The 19,235-nt window shown below is 35.7% G+C and overlaps 2 protein-coding genes across 2 annotated transcripts in view; both read right to left on the bottom strand.

Moving 5' to 3' along the window:
* Positions 1–658: 658 nt before the first annotated feature.
* Positions 659–1,521, bottom strand: LOC149569623 (uncharacterized). The gene is made up of 2 exons (XM_089816957.1): positions 811–1,521; positions 659–718 (listed from the first exon to the last, which is right to left on the bottom strand). Exons 1-2 carry the CDS (start codon positions 1,519–1,521, stop codon positions 659–661), a joined length of 771 nt encoding a protein of 256 aa, XP_089673083.1.
* A 1,455-nt stretch (positions 1,522–2,976) lies between these two features.
* LOC149569624 (uncharacterized) overlaps positions 2,977–19,235 on the bottom strand; it is a 28,272-nt gene continuing 12,013 nt past the window's right edge. Inside the window, exons 2-5 of the mRNA XM_089816958.1 lie at positions 16,398–16,541; positions 16,055–16,142; positions 3,541–3,620; positions 2,977–3,231 (exon numbers count right to left, since the gene is read on the bottom strand). Coding sequence (XP_089673084.1) covers positions 3,179–3,231; positions 3,541–3,620; positions 16,055–16,142; positions 16,398–16,541 — 365 coding nt within the window. The 3' untranslated portion in view covers positions 2,977–3,178. The remainder of the gene's footprint in view (positions 3,232–3,540; positions 3,621–16,054; positions 16,143–16,397; positions 16,542–19,235) is intronic.

Raw genomic sequence — 19,235 nt, forward strand, 5'->3', positions numbered from 1 at the left:
TTTTCAAATTTCGTCCAAATTTTATGATTGACGGACTCAAATTCGAATTCGAACTTTGTGACTTAGATTTTAACCATTCAAGGGACTTAACTATCGTCACTCGCCAATACATCAAATCAGCACTCATTCAATCATCACTCTATGACTTCCCATTTATTCAGTTGTCATTCACTAATATATCAAATCATCAAATCAGAGGAAATAATTGAATCATCCATCAAACATCTGTTGGGAGTCAAGCAAACAGAGAAACAATTTCATCAATTCAACCAGTCTATATTGATCATTCAAACATTTACCAAATCAGACCATCGAAGAAAGCATTAGATCAATCAACACTTCATCTCAATACAATCTGAAAACACTATTAATCTGATATTTTGGTAGAAAGCAGAGTGCATTGCATTATAAATTGGTTAATTTGTTAAATTTCTTCATTTGATAAATACAGATATCCCATTGCCTCAGATATATGCACAATCAGTAATATAGTAGAAATGTATAATGATGATAAAGATTCCATGGCAAGTAGTATAAGGTCCATTTGAGTAGTGGTGACCTAAGAGCGACAAGAGACTGAATGGCAAGTGTCATTCCGTGCTACTGGGCTTGATGGGCAGGCTCGAGGCATCTTATGTGAGACATGGGATTGTCCTAATTATATATTTGGGCCTTTAATTGAAAACAACGATCCTTTTGCAGGTAACAAAGGCATGGGCTGATGCACAATTGCAATTCATAGACAAAAGATGTAAAGGAAAATATTAACTTGACAATGAGGAGATATATGAAGAAAGAAATGGGCAATACCTGATCACAAAAACTTAAATTAGCTATATGCACAAGACGGAAACTGCAACCGGAAACCTTCTTGCATTCTTTCTCTAAGACGTTTGCAACAATTGACACATTTTCAAAAGATCTGCTCCCTGTCCGTGCGAGAAGCGTCAAATTAACAACTTGGATCCCATCGATAAAGCGCTGTCCTCCAGAAGCACTACAGAATTTCGGTACCTTGCAGCGAATCAGATCAAACAACAAAATTCTTTTATCTGAGGACAAACGGCCAATTCCTTGACACATTACTACAGCCTTTTCAAAGCAAACAGGCCCATCACCATATTCTAAGGAATCTACTTCTACATGGCGACCCAAGGAAGCATCCATGATATTTGAAACCCAGGAGCCCATGGTCTTGACAAGCTCTCCCCAATGATAAAGAACAAATCTTTCTGGTGATGCACATTCATTTTCTTTGTACCAATTTACAAAACCTATTAATGCTGTTAAGCTGTGCCAGGGATTTAAGTAATCATAATAGTTGTCAGATACAAATGTCAGACCAGGAAGTAAAGTTGAATTGATTGGCAATTGCATCTTCCAGGCAAATCCATAGGAATTTTGGGTACCATCATGAGCATTCCTTCCCTGAAGACAAAGAATTCTGTCATCGGAGATATCTGATGGAAAGGAAAAAAACTCAAGTTTTCCATCATCATTTATTACTCTTAAAGTGCTCATGAACCAGGTGTGCTCAGAATCCGTAGCTTACTTAGATGTACCTCGTTATAAGATATGTGAAACACATATATTTTTATTGGATTGAACATAGAAACATGAGATAAGAACACAGTTTATCGTTAAAACTAATCAACCATATCAAGGTTAAAAGGGCATAGCCTCTAATTTCATACATATTATCTTACCTTCTAATGCGGTGAATGTGTTAACTCTTGAAAAACACAAGGACAATATTTTTAAGTAGATTGCTTCCCCTCTTCACTTTGATCTCCTTTTATGTGTGCACCATTCAAACTGTTTTCATCTATCTTGGCCTTTACAATTTATACTTTCGTTTGCAGATGTATGCTGTTGACTAGTGCCCAATTAACCGATTTATGTTCACATTGGTTGCATATAATTTGATCCTCTGATCTCCTCTCCAATTTGATGGTTCACTATCTGGAGTTGTACTAGAAATATTAGTCTGTCCATTTCCAACCTTCCCACCTCTTGAAGATCGATTGGCCTTGTCATCCATTCTCTCCTTCAATCTAATACACATCTCAAACCCTTCCGCCGCAGAGGAAAATCCAGCAATATCAACATTCTCAGTACTAAAGCTAAAACCGTCCATAGAATGTCGTCCTCTAATTCTGATATTTTTTTCACCGTCAAATTCCACTTGCAAATCTTCTTTTTCGTAACCGACAGCAAACAAACCACTATAATTAACATATCATAAATTCCAAATAAATTAATGGGGTGAACTGAAATAAACCTGAGAGTGTTAGGCCGAGGTCATAGGCATCTCTTTTGTCCACCGCTGCATTGGAGAGGAGAACTCCGGCATTGTCTGAACTAACAATAAAAGCGCGAGATACATGTTGTGGCTGCCAAATCTGAGATTTTGAATGCGATTTCTGTGGGCCATTCTTAAACATTACATATTAAGGAAGATATTAAACTTAAAATAACTTAATTTTAACTATTTAATACATTTAGTCGAGGATTCAAGCCTTAACATATGATGTTTAAGCTGTCTTATTCTTGTAGATACAAAGAACAAATGAATGAAGAAAAACTAAGAATACAAGTGAAAGAAGAGGTAGAAACTTATTTCTGAAGATGAAATGGAAATATTCAGTAGAAGAAGAAAAATGTCACAGATTTCTGTAGCTTACTTCAGCATCATGCTCGAAGACTTCCTTCTCAATTTTTCCTTCCTGATTGCTACAATTTTGATGTAGAGCCGCAACAAGAAAATTTAAAAGTATGTTGAGACTAGAGTGCCTTTCTGCAAATTTCCTGAGAAAAGCTTTTCTCAAGCACTGAGTTTCTGTATCAGTTAATTCTAATTTATTATTTGGCACACATTTCACTGAAATATCATGCACATCACTGCTTGCTAACCAATTATTTTCATTGGCATTTTCAAAATGATGGGATGATGGATAATTTCATTCAACTGATCCCTTTTCATATGCCCAAAGCTGGAGGAGTATGAGAACCAATATACAAGAGGTTATGTGAACATAATGGTTCTTAGAAGTTTTCTTGACAAATGGTTTTGCAATTGCCCTTAAGCAGCTAGTGTATTCCATATTGCCTCCTTGTACAAGAAGAAATTATCAGACTTCTTCTATATGCCTTCTTTAGTTGGCATCTGTTCCCAACATCAAATTATGAGCCTGCTGCATGCTCTTTGCAGTTGGCACATGTTTTGAATCACTGCACAGAAAATGAAAATGTAACTCAAGTCAGAAAATCTTGTATTGCTTCCTCTCAATGTTGTTCCGAAATGAAAATATCCCACAAAAGCAATCAGGTATCCCACAAAAGCTGCCATTACAGCATTTTGCTTCATTCAGTTTGTTGCAAATATTTCCAATAGCCAAAATCAAAAAACAAGATTGGTCAAAGAGAACAATTTGGCGTAGAGGACTGAATTAACTAAGCAGATAAGGTTACCAAAGCAACTCACCTACTTAGAAGTAAGCTGCTTTTTCAATAATGTAGCTAAAAAATAATTTCCATTACCCGGTGATTCTCTTTCTTTATGCAAGACTTCGAAGAGGTCTATTCGCTCTTGCTGCTTTATTTCTGGAAGTAAACAATATCTGTGGTAGTACTAGCACTATTCATTTTAGATTCTAGAAATGAAGTTGCACTAAGCAAGTTAAATCTTAGTAATTTGGTAAAAATAGCAAATCTAGCAATGTTAATCTAAGCTATCAGATTTCCACAATCCATGTAAATTGTTCTATTAGTTTTCTAGGAATGATTGTGTAAGTTTTTTTGTCATCAATGTTTCGGATCATACTACATGATCCATCATCAAGATGAGTTTTTTTGTCATCAACGTTTCGGATCATACTACATGATCCATCATTAGGATGCAAGAGAGTCAAGGAAAAAATGAAAAAAAATGATGATGATGAGAGTCAAGGAGTTTTTTTTCATTTTTCCCTTGATTCTCTTGCATCATGATGATGGATCATGTAGTATGATCCGAAACGTTGATGAAAAAAAAACTTACAAAATCATTCCCAGAAAACTAATAGAACAATGTTAATCTAGCCATAGCTTATCCAAAAAGATGCATTGAAGTTCAACTTTGCATAAGAGTTGTTAATTCAAACATAAATCAAATTATAACATCCACTAGTGGCTAAAGTGGCAGATAGAGCCATAGAAGGTACACCAAACAAAAATGTATAATATAAGTGTCTAATCATAATGTATCACCCACGGAATAGTAATGTCTAAAGATATGTAACAAAGGCAGCTGAAAAGAAATACAATAAACCATGAGAAAAACCAAACAAGTGAAAAGAGTAGAAGATAAAATGGATTGTAGTAAGAAAAAGGCTCTCAAAGTATTATCCAACAAAGATTTCTCGAATAAAGCATCAGCATCCTTGGATTTCATCTGTTTGCCTGATTAATTGTGGCAATGTGTTCCACATAACAATAGTTGTATCCAAGTGCTCAATGTGAAACAACTCATGAGAGACATACAAGCATAAATAACTATTAACCATATTTGCCTCCCCACCAAATATTTGAATTCAAATGATAGGTCCACCCAATGGTCACATCCCACTTTTTTTTAAATAATGCCAATGCAAATACGAAAATAAATGAAATAAAAACCTTATTATATTTCCATATATTCCTAAGTTTATTTCCCACGAGCCCGCAATTTCCTCTTTGTCGGATATTTTCACGATCCAGGGTCATTGCTTTGATGCTTTGTAGAAGTGCTTGTTCTTTATTTGAAGCAACAAAGCGACATCGCACCGCATGTATGTGTGGGTCCAAATTTCTTCAATGGGTCGTCTTTTGACTGTGCTGATGAGTCGGACTGAGTTGGCATACAAAAGGCTTTTGGTTGGTCAAAGTACTAACAGTTTTAAAGGTGACCCACATGTTTCATCCACTATCAAATCCTCCTGGATCAAAGATAATCTACGGTCGTCATTTTTTCGCTATGCAAAGCTACAAGCACTTTAATTAATGTGACATAGCGATGACTCAAAGCATGTATTTCAGTGGACCCCTCCCTGTCAAAGCCACTGGGCAGTTGTCAGAGCATGTTGGCAATTTGTTGGTTTCTCATTGGTTAAGGTATGACTGTGCAAGGTTTGGGCCAGTTCCTTTAGTGCATTTTACTCATTGTCAGATCTTTTCATGATCCACGGTTGTTGGTTTGTCACTTTGTGGAGTTGTACATTCTTTATTTCATGTGACAAAGCAACATCGCGCCACATGTCTATGTGGGTCCAAGTTTCTTTAGTGGGTCAAACACGTGAGACTCTGTGAGGTGGCGAAAAGAAATAATGCTATTGGTCCACAAGGCTCATCTTGGTTGCAGGACTTAGTTAACTTGATTGACCTTGCTGATTCGCAAGCTAGAAATGAAGGAAGATTGGGTTTTCTTGCACAATCTGATCTTCCTAATCAACCCCAACTACTCCAAGTTAATGCTAGGTTTTAATAGCATAAAGGACACTCTTCCCACTATCTGATCATCCATTTTGGGGAGTTTTAGCATTGATTGGTGTCGTTTCCATCACTTCAGGGTTTGCTCTAGTCAGGTTTTCATGATTTTCATGCCTTTGCAAGTGTACCAAGTCAGATCTTTTGTTTTGGATTGCCTTGATTGTTCTCTGAGCAATTAATGGCAGTAGTTGTGGAGTAACTTCAATTAGAAGTACCTCATTTATGCCTGAGCTATAAAGGTAAATTTTGTAATCTTTGTAAGGGTTGATCTTTATCTGATTCTCTACTATTGCTTCCATGTGTACTACTATAATTTCTCATGTCTTTGAGCCATTGTAATCCTTTGCTGAGTCTCTTTTAGCCATTGACACATTGTGCAAGTTCTCTTTTGTTACATTCTAAAATTTTGACCTAATTTTAAAACTTGCTCATAACTGTTGGATTTAACAAATTCTTCTTTCATGATCATGCGAAATAGGTAGTTATTTATATACATTGTATTAATTGTTAATGAACATGGTCGTTAACCATTAACTGTTATTTGATTTTAGCAGTTGCTTGATTTTGAAATTATGATTAGTAATTTAAAGTCTTTTAAAAATGTTTATATGAAATTATTATAGAATTGTTATTATGGTGGAAGTGTTTTTATAAGTGATTGTAGGAGAAGATGAAGGGGCGGGGGGGGGGGGGGCAAGCATTGTTAAATGGGATCATCGGAATGGGATGCTCACTTAGTTCAATCATCAGAATTGGCAGGTATGACCTTAAACTTCTTTGGTAAGGACCCGACGACTTGAACACAGGATACATTAGTGGGACCCACATGAGCTATTAAGAAAATAATCTAAGAAAACATAAAATAATCTAATTAAAATATAAAGCATACCTCAAGGGATTTTAGTTGATCTTTCATCATATTATTATAATATATATATACCCATACATATAAATATAAAAATGAAATGGCACCATTATATTATAATAACTTAATAAAATGATGTCACCCCATTGCTACATTTACATGAACATACGTATATAAATATTATAAAAATAAAATCGAATTATAATTTTTCCAACTCTTTCTTCCAACCTTGTATTTTTCCTTTCTTTTCAACCAATTTAACACTTGGCAATTTGAATTGACAAATAATCTTTTACGTTATGGAAGCCAAGAAGTCCCGATCACTCTCCATATATGGAAGCCGTGAAAGAGAGACAAATAACACATATTCCATATACCCGATGTTTGTTCTACTGTTACGTTTTTCAGAAATCTCTTTGCCTCCATAACACCTGACTTCTACATATTTACCAATAATTACTTCCGTAGATTCCCTGCAATATCGATTGTTAAGCCTTGTTCAGCAGTACGTTTTCTACTCCTTGCCGTGCAAGTATTTTGGCCTAGAATCAAAGATTTTATGCATTGAAGTGACGTCTCAAGCAACTAGAGGGAACTAAAAAATTTGCAAGCTCTTCAAACAATACTGAATTCTTATCAGGTCATGAATTACCATTCCATTGTTTTAAATACAATTTCTACAATAGACGGCTAGGCACTGGAATTTCTTTTTTATATCTATGATCACGTTATTTAGCTTGCTAAATAACCCTTGTCATTTATAATGAATTTTCTTCTTACTTTCATAGCTTCCATAATCATCATAAAGAGTTGAATAGTATCTCTTAAGGAAGAGTTTCCAAGTGTAATAAGGACTTGGATGAATGATACTAATCTCAAGAACATGTTTTATTTTGTCACAATTCATGATAAAAGATATAAACAATGATCAAGAGTAGAATGCTCATAACTTTCCAAACACCTGGGATTCACCAGCAATGTAGCCATGAATTGGTGAAGAGGTGCAAAGAGTAGAATGCTCATAATCTTCCAAAACACCTGGGATTCACCGGCTGTGTAGCCATAAATGGTGAAGAGGTGGAATAAATCTGCAAGAAAGCAGAAGAGAAATTAGACATGAATAAATTAAACAAAATATACTTAATAGCTCATGCTCATCCCTATAATGGAACCTGTTGTCAAGTCCAGCAGTGGTGATCGAGTCAATGAACCCATCTAAAATCCTTGGCCAAGATAGTTTAAGGCATGGTTGCCATCTAATGATCACTTGATGTCAATGGCACCAGTTATGCAAGCATGTCCGTTTTATAGATATGTAGACATTCTAAACACTAAGATGCTCAAGTGGATGGACTAAGAACATCCCAAGCCTGATCCCAAAGTAAGGAGGGCCATTCTAATTTAATAGAAAGTGTGGGGATAAGTATGGTCCCAGATTGGGAGGTTAAGCCTATGTCAATGATTCTCCTCTCACCAAAGCCGAGGCTTGCACAACCTACTAAAGATCCTCCAAATGAATCTTGTATTTTCTTTCCTTTTTTACTTGTTAAGCATTTACTTACTTGTATGACGAAAGGATAGTTTTCTTATTATTTCAGTTGATCATAAATGCAGTTATTTTCAGTTGATCGTTAAATTAGTTATTTCAGCTGATCATAAATACAGTTATTTTCAGTTGATCATTGAATTAGTTATTTCAGTTGATCATGAATATAGTTATGTTTTGTTAATCGTTAATCTAGTTTTTTCAGATAATTATGGATACAGTTATCTTCAATTAATCATTAAACTAATTATTTTCAGATGAACACTGATATGGTTATGGTTATTTCAGTTAATTGTTAAAAATAGTTAATGTTATATGAAAAGGATTTCAGTTGTCTATTTATGAATGTTGGAAATTCTTTGTTTAAACTATCTTTGTTTTCGATATGAAAAACCATTTGTTACATCTTTGCCTTTGGTTAAAGTTTCTGTCTATATTCTACAATTTGCTTGATTGTATCTACTTTTGACATTATTCAGTGGACTCTTCCTATATAGCATTCTTTTGTTGTCTAATCCACATGTGGTTGTTGAACTAAGTAAAGTTTGAATCTGTATTATTTGAGATTATAACTGTTTAATTGTGCATTTATGGGCAGAGATAAGGTCAAACACTATTTTGGTGCATCACTCTTAGGTTAGAGTAGGTAGATTTGTTTTCTATGCATTCCTTCTCCCTTTTCCTCTCCAAGAGTAATTAGGTGCACCTTGATAGTAAAAGAAGCTGGCCTTCTTCGGAGACTCAACCTCACAATTCAAATCCCACAACTTGGAGGTTGTTTCCATGTTTTACAAGGTTTTCCTTAGGTAAAAACTTTGTACAAGGGTGCAAACTTTTGTGACAACAATAACCAATGGCTTCTTCACAACTATTCAACAACTTATTCCTTTTAACTTCATCATTGGTTGGTTCAACATCAAGCCCATGAAAAATCCTATACAACCTCTTGATTCTTGGCAATTTGTTCATTTCAAATTTCCATTTAGAGTTATTGTATGCTGTTACATTGGAATTCAAGATTGCTCTATAATGAAACAAGAGGAAGAAACAATTCAAGAGAAATGCAACCACAACTGTAAGAAGATTTCCCCCTATATTCACTAAATCAATGTCCCCTCAACAATATACGATCTTGGCAGTTTATACTTGATGAAATTTAGGATGCCACAAAAAATAGTTAAGTGGTCAATTTTTTGACAAAATGAGATCAATCTGATCACACCATTGCAAAATACAAGAACAGTTATGCACTTATAGGAAACAATACAACAACAAAAAAGTTATTGTGTGTAGGAGTCCAAACGGAACCTAGAAGTTTCCAAAACAAGAATTGAATAGCTTCACTTTTGAAATTTTTTTAATTTCTATGAAAGCTAGACACTTAAAACAAGAACTAGCAACACTTCTGCAAAGTGTCCAAAATTTTGCCCCAAATAAAAAAAATTGCTCACAAAAAGGAGGTTGGATGATTAAGTTATGGCCTTCCAAAGTCTAACTTCTAAAAACAAGACTATGTTGAAGACAACAAGCCAAATTGGGGTTATAAACTGATGATGTCATGCTAACATTAGCATGAGATTAGCTGTAATATTCAGCTGCTTACACAAATATACCTCATTTTCTAAAAAGACCCAATTGTTTTCACAAAATTGCCTTCAATTTGTCGAAGTTGTCAATCATCGACGAAAAATCACCTTTTGGTGGTGACAAACCACTTAGTAGTGGGAAAAAAGTTGTTTTTGATTTGTGGGCTATTTTGTGGTTTTAAAAAAAAAAATTGAAGTAGAAATTTGTCAATTATAATCATCAGTTACAAGTAGGTGAGGTCATAGATACCACTACAATTGCAAGGCCACATGGTGCCCACAAAGGCAAGGGCATACCTTGGCGGTTTATGAATTATGCAAGATATGACCTTCGTTGTGTTATTTTTTTTTTTTTTAATTAAAAATTAAGTACATTATTTTACAAGTTTTTTAATGTACCTATTATATGACCTAAACAAGTACATCATAGGGCATCTTTTGCACAAGCATTGAGTAGGGTATATTTTTTGGATGTTTTTCTACTATGATCCATACGACTTTGGGGGGGAGAATGTTTCCTTCATGGCCCGAGGCAAAAGTGTCTAATTTGTTGAATTGACTATTGATCTTTAGGTTCTTGGGTCTTTTAGATCCCTGAATCCTCCAAAATTGTAATTAGCTTCTTAATCTAGTGATCCAACTTCAAACCCTTGTAGTTTGGCCTTAAATGTCTAATTTGGACAAGTCAAAAAGTTAAATTGAACTTTTTTGCTAAGTTACCGATTTGGATGCGAATTCTGAAGCAAATACGAGATGCGGGGATTTTTTTTGGATGCGGATGCGGGAGGAAATGTGTATATATATAATATAATATATATTTAAATATATATATATATATATATATATATATATATATACTTAAAAATATATAGGCTACATTCTATAGAAGTGGGGTATCAAAATGTGCCAGGATGGACTACTATAGTTGCAGATCGGGTATTATATATTATTGGAGAAAAACCTTCCTCAACGATGCTAGGTAATTTGATTTTAATCGGGCCCCAAGAAAGTTCCATTTGATAACCTAAGTATTGAGCTAGAAGTTTTTCCAAAGGGAAACCATTTATGTTTTCCCATGGGACATAAGGTAATGTTAGCCATTCTAGTTTCGTTTTTATTGCCGACTTGTCTTATGTTCAAGTTTCCTCCATAAGCTATGACAAGTCATTATTCCAACTTGAACGGTGAATGCTTGAATGGTAATAACAATGGTAAATGTTATTCAAGATGCCAACTCAGATCCATCTTCCTTGGATTACTGACCTGATCTGCAACTGCAAAATGATGTTTTATACTTTGTTTTCTTTTTTGTTGATGTATTGTTAATGGTTGCAGTCAGGCGACCTCTGCATGCACTGGGAAAAAGGGTATATTGATGAAGACCCCGGCACCATCTCATCTATAAGATAGTTTGTTGGTTACCTGGCTTCCAGATGCATCCAAAAGCCTATAGCTGGCTTCCGGCCAACTTCCTAGGGCTTCTAGTCGCATCCAGAATCCGTCCGCATCGACTGCAGAAGCCTAGCTCATTCTAGATGCATCAGTATCCTAGCTTTTTTGGCACCTTCAATTCAATGGTGAACTTGGATTTGTACCAACATGCTCCAATATAAACCAGCAATACAAAACCACAAAGAGGATCCCCCAAAATCTAGTATTTCTATAAGACTTTTTCTCTCCAAGTCAAAGAGCATACTTGATTTTTCAAGAAAATACAAGAATTGCACTCCTAGATCTCCCAAAATGACTAACCAAAGGCACTATACCATTTAAGATTATGCTATGGTGATAGCCACCCAAGATCTAGACGTCTAATATAAAGCACAATAAAATGAGAAGACCAATATGACAATCATAAACTATGTTTTTCTCAAGGATGCAAATAGAATGATCATATAGAATACAAGTAATGTATGGGAGGCCTGTTGATGTTAGTTTTGTACCACTACATAACATATAGCAATTGAATTCCTGATATGGAATATCAGACACTCAATCCCTCTCTTGAAAAGTAAATACTCATGAAGACATGAGAATAACTCCAATGTTCCTTACACCTATGGATACTAACTTAGTTATATTAATGTGATTTGCTAGTTAATCACATAGGCGGCCTTACGTTGTTCATTCAAGGATAACTTGGACTTTTGGTGTGATGGTGATGAATCTAGCTTTGTAAAATATATGAGCACCAAATGATGTTGATGGTGATGGGGGTGTGTCTTCCAATGGTGTTTCTCTTTTTCTAACTTTCTAAGAATGAACTCCAATTACTAAATTACTTGTTGCTCTACTCCTACTCCTATGAATGGAAAGATTAGCAAATGGATAGAGATCAAATCTAATGAAAGCTTACCAACGGCTCTACCTCCATAGATGCAATGATTTGAGGGGAAAAGACTAGATTACCACACAAGGTTTCCTAACAAGTCACTAGGATGCTAGTTTATAGATCTCTATCAAACATCCACTAATATCACCATGCAACTATCCATCTACTCTTACTCTTAACAACTTTTTTGAAATAAAATCTACTTTAACAACTTCAATGAAATCTAACTTTAACTATTGGAAGTAGAAACCATGCAATAACACAAAATGTTCTCAATCACCATGCAAGTCGCAACAATGATGAAGAGAAGCAATTTTGGTATTATCTTAGCAACAATTTTCTTCAACCCTTTACAAATGAGAGCAAATGGCCTTATATAGGGGCCAAAATTACAAACAAAGGTAGAGATTAAGAGGCAAAACCAACAATCCTGATTAGATCCTAAAAACCCTAATTAGGGTTGCCACTCCATTAGTCAATGAGAAAATGCCACCTCATCAATGAAAATGAAAAAAAAAAAGAAGTGGCAACCAATGAGAGGGCACCAAAAAGGTAGCTAATCAGAATCAGGCACCTATCCTACCCAAGAAGAAGAAATTGCCACTTGGGCTTACATCAAATGATCTTCTAATATAATTCTTCCATTTTCTTTCATCTTCTTAGCCAAAGCAATGAACTTGAATAGCCTATCGTTAACTTCCTCCATGGGAGGGCAAAGAGTGTGCTTCATCTTGAGCTCAACTCAATTCATCATGTTGCTCACCGCTTGCAGTGTCTTCTCATGATCCTTCTCATACTCTTTCACATATCCAATAAAGGCATTGAGAGAGGCAAGGGTGCCCAAATGCTTCTTCTTGATGGCAACCTTCCCTAACTCATCCAATCTTGATCCAAATTCTATCTCATTGACATTCTCCTCTTTTTGATATCTTCAACATCGCTCATCATGGTTGAAATGGAAGTGTCAATGCCTGGGCTGTATTGTGCAATCTCACTCCGTATCTCTTCAAGTATCCTCAATCTGATGGTCAAGGCAAAAGACCAAGACTCCACTGTACTCATTCCTCCTTCATCTACCAACTTGGCTTTCTCCAAATATCTTTCCAATAGCTTGATAAATACCTATAGCCTGGGAATCGCTAAGTCCTTGATTGGAAGGAAATCCTTCCACTCACCTTCAAATGTACTAAATTTATCTCTAATAGCCACTAATGACCTGAATGTCAAGACAAAAGAAGACAAGAAATTTCACCCATCTTGAATTGTATCATGGATCCAATCCTTGACTTCGTGCAGTTGAGCCGATACGTCTTCTATGTTGCTCCCGTTGTCTTGTGGAAGGGCTACTTGATGCAACTGTTGGATAGGCTAGCAATATCTCCAATACTTGTTTTCAGCCTCCAACTTCACAATCCTCTCGTTTTCCTTCCTCAACCTTTCTCTAATTGAAACCATGCCTTCTTAGATCTCCTCACATTCCATGTCATCCGTGATTTTTCCCAAGTTATGCTCTACTATCTCATACTCTTGAGTTACAATCTCATCCACTTCCTTGCTAACCTTTGGTATAGTATTCTGAACCTTTCGGTGACCCTCATCATCGTTCTTGATTACTTTTGCCACCGTTTTTTCAATTTGTTTATGTTTCTCGCTATCCCTCTTTTCCACTAACCCTTGAAAATCTTCACCTATTCGGGCAGTCACCACCTCACCTATTGGCATAAGCATTTGCCTTAACCATAGTGGTGCAGTGCATCTCCCCAAATCTAGATTTAGTTCAACTAACAAAGCATCACCAACGGCCTCAAGCGCCTAGCTTATTTCCTCAATATCAATTGGCCTATCCTCTTCTTCACTAGTGACCATCACATCATCTCCATGTTGGTTCTCCAAGAGAGGAGAGTACTCAATATTGTCATTGTAACCACTTGATTCTGAATCAAAGCTCACCTCTGCTGAGACCCTTTGTCCACTTGTATTAATCTCTTGGCTTCTAGCCTCAATTATGCTTTCCCTTGACGATGATGCATTCCATCTCTTTGCTGGAGGTTTCTGATGTTTTTTTCTTTTCTCAACCTCCAAACCTCTTTTCTTGCTCTTAACTACTCTTTGTTGTTGGCTACTACCCTCAACTTCCTGTCTGATTGACTCCTCTAGACCTTCCTTCAGTTTCATCTTCTCATAAGCAAGGCGTACCTTCTAATTTTGTAATTGCCTTAACTTCCCATTGTACCACGACTTGGTGTGTAGATCAACTATCCTTGTAACTGCCTCTAAGGAAGGATCCTGATGATCATCCCAATCCACTAGACTCAACTTCATTCCATCGACTGTATCATAATCTCCCCTTAGCACATTTTCATCATCTTCCAGGTTATTGGGAATATCAAAGCCTCTCCATCTGATTGCCCTCATCATGCCCACTGACAACCTTGAGAAAGCTAGCTTCCTCACATGAAAGTCATCCTATGCATTGGCCCAAAAATCTTCTGTAGTAGGAATATGCTTGAATGTGTTTTCATGAGGCCTTGATAAGACCATTAGGATCGAATCCTCGTCTTGCTCTATACCATCCTAGATGATACCATTTTAATTCTTTCTTCATAGCTGCAAAGGCGACAGGATTTGGGCAAGTATCATTGCCTATTCCAAATGAGCAGGTAATCCCTGTCTCACCTTTAAGTTTCATCATCTTGTCATAATGCTCAAGTTGCCTAGCCAACTCCATCAAAACTATCTTGTCAGGTGAGTACCTTGGAAGTCTCTTGGGACAAACTGTACTTCCTACCACTCTAATATATGTGAATTTCAGAAATTGGATGAACCAACTCTAGTACTTCTTTACTTTTCCTTTGGCTTCCGTTGAGAGTCTCCTGGCAAGTGTCCCTTGTAATATCCTTACCGTCTTCATGGCAAAGGCATCATAAAAATCTTATAATCTTTGGTGTTGTGCAAATGAAGCTGTGGATAACACTCATGCACCAAACATTGCCCCGACCCATTGCCAATCACTCCTAAGGCCTTAAGTCTAGGATTTTCATATAGTCTCACAATCAGATAGAAAAGATAGGATCCCATATAGAATTGCTTTTGATTTTGCATTTTTCTAAGTTGTAACTCTAAATTTTCGCTTATAATTCTAGCCCAATCAAATTTTCTCTTTCCATTTTCAATTTCATCAATAAAGAAGTACATTCAATTCTCGAATTGCATACCCTTAGCCACGCCCATGATTCAGCTAAGAAACACAAATAGATCGCTATACTCTGATTTGAAATCTGACCTGGTGAGCTTTGATGACCTAATAACTCCCTTCTTTCCTTCGTGTAATCAATTCTGCTTTAGATGAATGAAGGAAGCCTCCTGATTATCCTGAAATAACTTGGCCGCCTGATCCATCATTACCACTATCATGCCTTTATACTGGAGAATATTAAATACTTCTTCGACCACTTGTCTGGCGATGTTAGCTAACACTCTTTTCCCTTCATAAAAAATGATGGACTCAGTAACAATATGAAACCGGGATGCACACTCCGTTACCAATTCTAGACAAGGAAAAGTAGGAGGGAAGGCCGCCGAGTGTACAATTCCGCTCTTGTAGATCTTCTTCGCCATGAGGGATTGTCCTTCCTTCAATCTATCCTTCAACTGTATCATGTTCACTGTACCAATATTGGTATCACTTATTTGCGTCACTTTTGAGAAGAAGGTGGTCTTACGCATCATGTCTTCCTTGTCCTTTTTGGTATTTGCTCCCTTTGGGTTCTTGCTTGCACTAACATCTACCTTCCTAAAAATTTATTTCTACCCCTTCATTCTAAATGATATGGACTACACTTATCAATCTCCAACCTTCTTTCTATCGATGGAATCTAGCTTATTTCTACCTCTCCAAGTCCTATCTCTACACTTATCAATCTCCAACCTTATTTCGTAGGGATGGGACTACACTTATTTTTGCCTCTTCATTACCTTAGGATGAACTACACTTATATCTCCCAACTTCAATCCTAGAATGGTCTAGCTTATTTCTGCCTCTCCAAGTGTCCTATCATGAAATCTACACTTATATCTCCCAACTTCAGCCTATCAATGGAATGATGAAGTGGTGGATGATGAGTGCAAGAAGAAAATAAGGGAAATGAACCAAGCAAGACCAAGAAATAGAATATGCCTTTAAAACCAATCTTTACCTCTAAAAATGAGTAGAATTTTACCTTAAATCTGCCTTTACCAATAACCGGATCCTCTTCAAGTTTGGATCAAATCTTAAGAATTTCAATCCTCCTTGCAAATAATGATGCCCTAGCAAAAATCAGAATTTTGACTTCCTTGAGATTGCCCACACTTGCCAAAATCAAACTTTGAATCATATAACCTCTTCACCAAATAAAATCACCCAATTTTGAAAGGAGAAATCGCTACCAAAGATGGAGAAATCAAACCCAGCAAAAATCGCCCAAGTTGGAAAAAAATCAGATTTGCTCCAAAATCGCCCGAGGGCAAAAATTCATCCAAGCAAGAAGGAGGAAATGCCGCCAAAAAAGGAAAAAAATCTACCTCTCCAAAAAATCGCCCAAGCAAAAAATTTGCCTCTAGAGGAAAATTGCACATCCAAGGAGAAGGAAAAAGGAATGAGAAAATAAGAGAAGGGGAAGCCCCTCTTATACCACACTTTTTGCCTCTCCAAGTGCGCCGACTTGCCTAGAGGGAAAACAAAATTAAATTAGCCCTTAATTAATGGCCCAAATTTAAATGCAACATTAAAATTACTTAGCCCATGTGAAATTGGCCCATTTAATTGCGTTTTGATAAAAAATTGCAAAATAGAAACAAGGTAAGCCTAGGAGATGTCAAAATTTTCATTTAATAACGTTTTGGCAATTAAAATATCATTAAAATTGAATTTAGCAAGCTAAAATCAATTTTCAATTCCAATTTACCAATTTCCTTTAACATTTTTAAAATCTTCTAGGCAATATTTCAACCAAATTAATGTGATTTTGCAATTTAATCTAATTTTGATTTTGTAATACAATTTTTATTTTTTTATTTTTTTAACAAAATAAATCCTTTTCCTAGCAATCAAAATTCAAACTCCAGTTTCAATTTCATTAACAAAAAATTTCCTTTTTCACCAAAAAATTCAAGATTTTTCGAAATGACTAAATCTAACAAATTCATTTTGAAAATGCTCAAGCTTATACAATTATTTCAAATTTTCAAAAAATCATCTAAGTCCAAAAATTTGCAATTTTATCCTGTCAGTTATTCGTTTTAAACATCGAAAAAATGTTGTTTTTTTTTGCTTTTTGTTTGGCCTAAGGATAAAATTATATATTCCAAAAAAATCAAGTTTACCTCCAAGTGAAAAATAAACCAAATCAAATCCCTCCTGGCCTGAAGGTGTCCAAGGTGTAAAATTTTCAATCAAAAATCTCTAGACAACTCCAAAAAATTTGCCAAGGCAACCGAAAGAAAGGGGGTCCTCAAAAATTTTGGGGCAATGATGTGAAAACCTCACAACAAGGCCCTTGGTTAATAATGGTTATATAGGCCAAGGAAAGGCATATGATAACATAAGATTATAACAAGTGTATTGATCCTCTGATATATTGCATAGAGTGATAAGCATCCTATGTGTACCCTAAGTAAACTATACTAATGGGCATAGGACTTAAGGTAAACCAGTTAGGTAATATCCATGTTCACACCAACAACAATGCATCTCCAAACTTAGGTTTTGTTCAATATTGAGGATAGTGGATAACAATTTTGAGATCCAACAGTTGAAACCAAACCTTAGCTAGTAATTGCAAACTTGAGTAATCCAAGTCTCTAGAGCATAAAAGACTTCTGATCTTTAAACAAGCCAATACAAAGACGTTATGCATGTTGACACCTTGTTTTTGGTCAATCAATAGCCTGCTTAAAGTGTGACAAAACCTTGAGCAATATGAAGCAGCATGCAAAATCAAGGGTTTGGATGAATACAAGAGCTGAATTTTAAAACCAAAATCCCTAGCCGCTGCTAACCTAAAAATGTGAATTTTTTGGAAGATAAAACCTTGTTGTACGCACTGGAAATCACTTGAAACCAATGAGCAAACCTTCCAAATCAGTCACATCTGTTATAATACTAGAGATTTTGAGCTAAACGTGCCGTCTCAAAAGATGACTGTAATAGTCAAGATAAAGATCACTGATGAAATGGCAGAGACTGATGTAAAACCCTCTATTAAAAGACAAAGATCTCTGATGTGATGAAAAGTCCTGCTGTTTTACTCAAGGGTGAACTCTATATGTTGCATATGCACAAACTGAAATTAAAATCCAATCAATGCATACAAAGGTACCCGAATATTAAAAGGAGGTTTCCCTTTTGTTTTCAAAAGAAATGTCCCTCAACAGATAGGTGCCCCCTATGGATGGGTACCAATTTCATTTTTCAAAGTCCTCTTTTCACATTCTAAGGTGCATGCCATCGGTAGACTTGTGCAGCAAGCTCTCCATTTTTCAAAATATGTGTTTCCTTCTGAATGATGTGTGCTTAATGATGGCATTTTGTTCAAAGTTTTGTTTTTCCTCTTTTTGACATTACCTTGAGATCTTGACAACTCAAACCTTGCTAATCCATTGAAAGTAGCTCACTTGTGAATAAGATTGCATCTTTTTGTTGGTTGGCAATATGTTTGTGTTCAATAGGGTGTACAATAGAAAGTTTTTAACTTTATATTTTCTAATTCTCCTGTCAATTGGGTGTTATTCTATGTCACACAGATTTCTCACTTCAAAAATCAGCATTTACTCTCTTCTGGGAAAAAAATTGTTTGCAGTTTTAATACTTAACAGAATAAGGCAGTTTTAAAGTGATTGCAGAAGTAATTGTTATTTTCTTCTGGAAAAAGAATACTTACTTTGTAATATTATATAGCTGTCACAATCTAAAAGTAGCGAGAAGGAAAGGGTTTTTCCTTCAAATTTAAAATGCATCTCTTCATTGTTCCCTTCAGTGATCATTCTGTCAAGTTTTCATTAAAGGGAACCCAGAGTTAAAGTCCCTGGTTCTTGAACAGTCTTTGACGATCTCTTTGGTTTCCTTTGCATGGGCAGAAATACTAAAACACAATCTATCTCCTGTAATGTTTTGCAAGAAATACAAATTGATTTTTGTTTTCTACTGAAGCTCCTCACGCAGATTAATTTCATTTAACATCTACATAAACCAAATATGCCCCAATGATCTGCAAAATTAACGAAGGTGATAAGCATTACATGTGTAAAAGCAACTTCAAACAAAATCAGTGAAAATAAAACCCAAAATCAGGAACCTTAACCTGCAGTGTATGATTTGTAAATTATCTGCAACATCAAACTCCGTTATTAAGTGAAATATGG

This window comes from Cupressus sempervirens, chromosome 3 (assembly GCF_028749045.1).
Source record: "Cupressus sempervirens isolate cs-2001-9-10 chromosome 3, ASM2874904v1, whole genome shotgun sequence".
Taxonomy (NCBI): Eukaryota; Viridiplantae; Streptophyta; class Pinopsida; order Cupressales; family Cupressaceae; genus Cupressus; species Cupressus sempervirens.